The following is a 4,550-nucleotide window of genomic DNA, read 5'->3' as shown; positions in this document are numbered from 1 at the left end:
TCTCTGAAAAGATTGATTGTGGTTAATGTTGTCTTGGTCCATAATTATCTATCTGGTTTATTCTGACCATGTATCCTGTTCTGAAACAACAATGAACCCAGACATTCATTTTGACTCTAAACTATAAAAAAGTATAATGCAACCACTTCATACAAAATTGGCAATAATACAATAATCACAGACTAGTATAGTTGTTGTCATACAGATACAATAACATTACTGAATATGTCGTTGTAGCCATATTTCATTATATGTTTTCTGAGGTAATTTTGACACTCCATAGCTTTCTTATGGCATTTTTCACTTCTGCATTCCTGAGTGTATACACAAGTGGGTTGAGAAAAGGTGTTCCAATGGTATAAAATACTGTCACCATCTTGTCTACAGGGAAAGAAACTGAAGGTCGTGTATATATGAATATACATGGAACAAGCAATATGATGACTACAATGATGTGAGTGACGCAAGTGGAAAGGGCTTTTTTTCTCCCTTCCGCACTGTGGTTTCTCAGCGAATGCAAGATAACAAAGTATGAGATCATCAGAAGCAAGAAACTGCTAGAGCAGAGGGCCCCACTATTGAATACAAACAGTAGGTTGATGACATAAGTGTCCATACAGGCAAGTTTTAACAAAGGCTGCAAATCACAACAGTAATGATCAATCAAATTGGGTCCACAGAATGGCAGTTTCAAGGCCAGGAGAATCTGAGATGTAGAATGTATAAAAGACCCTATCCAGGCAAAAATAATCAAGATGATGCAGACCTGCTGTCTCATAATGGTCGGGTACCGCAAGGGTTTACAGATGGCCACATAGCGATCAACAGCCATGAGGATAAGGACAAAGATCTCCATACTGCCAAATAAATGCAGTGCAAAGACTTGTGTCATGCACTCATTGTAGGATATAATATTCTTTGCAGAAAGAGAATCAATAATTAGTCTAGGGGCTATTGAAGTAGAAAAGCAGGTATCAGTTAAGGACAAATAAAAAAGGAAGAAGTACATGGGACTCCCAAGTGTTCGGCTGACCTTGATGATCACAATAATGAGCAAGTTTCCCACCACAGTTGCAGTGTAGAAAATCAAGAAAATTATGAACACCAGTTTCTGCCTCACAGGATCTTGTGTCAATCCTAGGAGAATGAACTCGGTTACAGTCTTATTTTGCTGCATTGTTCCAGCACACGTGGAAATGCAAAAGTTAGAAATACTTAATCTGCAAGGAGAAAAGAATTTTATCAGATGACTGTTGTATTTATATCTCAAATATTTAACCTGATTATGAAATTTTAACTTATCCTTGAGTAATCACTTATTACTTCCAGGTGTGGTGTTTTAGGATAATGATTTGAAGGCTATCTACCATATCCATTGTTCAAACCCACCAGCCACTCCTTGGAAACCTTCTATAGGTTAAGCTCTGATTTATAATCGACTTCATGTTGCCTAACAACTACATAACATAAAAAGTGTAGTAAAGTTCTATAAATGAAGAGGAATTCCTAAAATGGATGCATTTACCTTATTCCATAAGAGGTTATAATAGGAAAATAATGAAAAGTAAAATGTTTCTCAAAGCATAATAAACACTTATGTTATGGATGTGGCACTTTCCTAAGCTGTATGTGGTTTTGGTTTACAGCAAGAAACCTATTAGAGGTTGTTTTGGTTGTTGAGCTGTATCAAAGCTCTTCTGACTCATAGCAAGGAACACCTTGAGCTTTTAATGGCTCATCTTGCAGTTAGCAGTCCAGTGCATTACCCTACAATGCCACACTAGGATTCATATTAATGGTTGTTGTTGTTGTCAAGTGCTGTTGAGTTGGTTCCAACCCATAGAGACCCTGTATAGGGTTTCCAAGGAGACGCTGGTGAGTTTGAACCACCAACCTTGCAGTTGAAACAGCTTTGCAGTCTGGTGCATTTACCCACAGCACAGAATCTATGATGTGACTTATTTCAAATATCCTTCCCAGTTCTCAAACCTGGTAGTCCAGTTATAGATTTATTGTACCATGTACATTGTACATTGTCAAAAGCAATATTCTTCTCCATATGCATTACCTCTCTAGTTCTTTTAATATAGTTTCTTAAGAAATGGGACATACCAAGGTTATAATTAATAAAAAGGAGAGGGATAACAGCTTTTCAAATTTCATATATCAGAACATCTTTTTAAATTTCAGGTTTACAATTTATACACTGGTGTGGTGGTATGCCTTGGAGTTGGTTCTGACTTAGCGACTCTGCATATCATTTTCGAGGTTGTAAATCTTCACAGGAGAAGAAAGCTTCATCTTTATCCTCCAGCACAACTGGTAATTTTGAACTATTGATCTTGAGGTTAGCAGCCTGACTCGTAACCCACATTACCAGAGTAAGGTTGTAGAAAAAAATGTCAAGAAACTATAGTTCATAGCAGACACATTTCAATGTAATTCTTGTAGTGTATGGTCTTGATTGGGAGAAAGATGTGGTTTTCTGTTCCTGCAAAGATTGACAGCCTAAGAAAATGAATACAGGGTTTCTATGAGTCAGAACCGCCTCGAGAGCACTTAACTACAATTCCATGCTTTTGATCATCTTGTATCCTGACTTCCACTAGAAGTATAAATAAAAAGGAAAATAATATTTATAACTAACGATATGCTTAACTACATGCCTGACACAGCCATAGTATTTTGAAATGCCACATATGTGTATAAAAGTTGATTAAACAACAAGATAGACAAAAAAATATTGATGTATTTGTATTATGGTGTTGTTAAAGAATACTGAGTATTTCATAGACTGCAAGTAGAATTAATATACTTGTCATGGTCTGCTTACTGTTGGTGCTGTGTGCCATCAAGTTGGTTCTGACTCACAGTGACCTGTATAGCGTTTCCAAGGCTATAAATCTCTACAGGAGGCAATGTTCCTTAGAATCAAAGATGACAAGATATCATCTCATTTACTATGAATGTGGTAACATGAAGGACCAATGCCTGGAGATGGATGAAATGTTTGATAAAGTAGAGGGTTTTAAAAAAGAGGAAGACCCTCAATGAGATGGGCCAAAAAGTGGCTGCAACAATAGACTGAAGCTTAGCAACAATTGGGATGATGATACAGGAATAGCAGCATTTTATTCTGTCCTGGTGTGGTGCTGTGGGTTGATTCTCTGGACTGCAAAGTCTGTTTGTACTGCAAAGTTGGTGATTCAAGCTCACCAGCTGCTCCTTGGAAACCCTATATAGGGTTGCTCTAGGTAGGAACCAACTCGAGGGTGCCTAACAACAACAACAATACATAAGGCTGGTTTGAAATACAATCAATTAAATGACACTTAACAATAATAAAAACAAATGGCAATAACTCAACAAATTGTTTTATGTGCATTATTACATTTACACCTTAGAAACTAGCATGGACAAAAGCATAAAGAATGTCAAAGGGGTCAAATATATTCATACGGCATGGCAGCTGTAATTTTATAAATGAATAGATTTGATCGATCTGTCCTTTTAAAAACACCATCACAAATGAATAATGGGCAAAAAATTCAATTTAAGAGACTTTTCAATCTAAAGAATGAAACAAAAGAAAACAACATTTGCTTTCATCATACTTATAAAGATATTAAAATTAAATTCCAACTAGATACCTTTTCACCTATCACATCAGTGAAAAATATTTGAATAAATGTTAATGAACATACAGGATTAGTGATGATTGGAAATCCATCAAGCTCTTACATTCTTTACAGGAGTTTAAAAGAGTACAATCTCTAAGGAGCATTTTTCAACATCTAGAATTTTAAAGGAGTCCTGGTGTGGTGCTGTGGGTTAATGCAGTGGATTGCAAAGTTGGCTTGACCCACAAGGTTGGGGGTTCAAGCTCACCAGCTGCTCCTGAGAAATTCTACACTGGGTCAGTATGTATTGGAACCAACTCTACCGCATGTAACAACATACTATAATTGCATCAGTTGTTGATTCAATTTCCTGAAGTTACATGCACAATAAAGATACTCATTGTGATCCTTTCCATGAGAGTCAAAGACAAGAACCCACTTAAATCTCAATCAAAAGGTCCCTGAAAAAAACAGGCTTAATACTTTCACGTAATCATTGATATAAGCAAAGCCAATATGAATGCAAGACTTTTATATTATAAAATATATTGTGAAACAAAACAAAACATTAAATCAGAGGATGTAAGCATATGCTTAGAATAAGAATATTTTAAACTTTTGTATAAATGAAATGTGTTTCGAAGCGTGCAAAGGGAATCATAATACTGAAGTCTCTGGGAAGGGAAACTGCATTCTGACATCAGACATGGAGGTAAACATACGTTCAGAGATATTTCTGTAGGTAACAAGTAGGGTTGGTATTAAAGAAGAAATAATTTAAAATTTTTATCCTTTTGTTTTTGAGTACACTCGAGTTGTTTCTAACTCATAACAAATCTGTATAGGGTTTTCAACGAGTTGCTGGTGAACTTGAACCTTTGCGTTTACAGTACAAACTAACTCTGTGGTCCAGTACATTATTCCACAATG

General features: G+C 36.1%; 1 protein-coding gene across 1 annotated transcript; it reads right to left on the bottom strand.

The window, feature by feature from the left end:
• Nucleotides 1–247: 247 nt before the first annotated feature.
• LOC102815953 (olfactory receptor 4C11-like) lies at nt 248–1,177 on the bottom strand. The gene has a single exon (XM_006877583.1). The coding sequence runs from the start codon at nt 1,175–1,177 to the stop codon at nt 248–250; it is 930 nt and encodes a 309-aa protein (XP_006877645.1).
• Between the last annotated feature and the right edge of the window lie 3,373 nt (nt 1,178–4,550).

Source organism: Chrysochloris asiatica, unplaced genomic scaffold (genome assembly GCF_000296735.1).
Source record: "Chrysochloris asiatica unplaced genomic scaffold, ChrAsi1.0 scaffold00531, whole genome shotgun sequence".
NCBI classification, from domain to species: Eukaryota; Metazoa; Chordata; class Mammalia; order Afrosoricida; family Chrysochloridae; genus Chrysochloris; species Chrysochloris asiatica.
This window is presented reverse-complemented; position numbering and strand designations above follow the sequence as displayed.

What these genes read in the sequence shown, in the direction of transcription:
- LOC102815953 (XM_006877583.1), bottom strand. Translation starts at nt 1,177, where the DNA reads ATGCAGCAAAATAAGACTGTAACCGAGTTCATTCTCCTAGGATTGACA.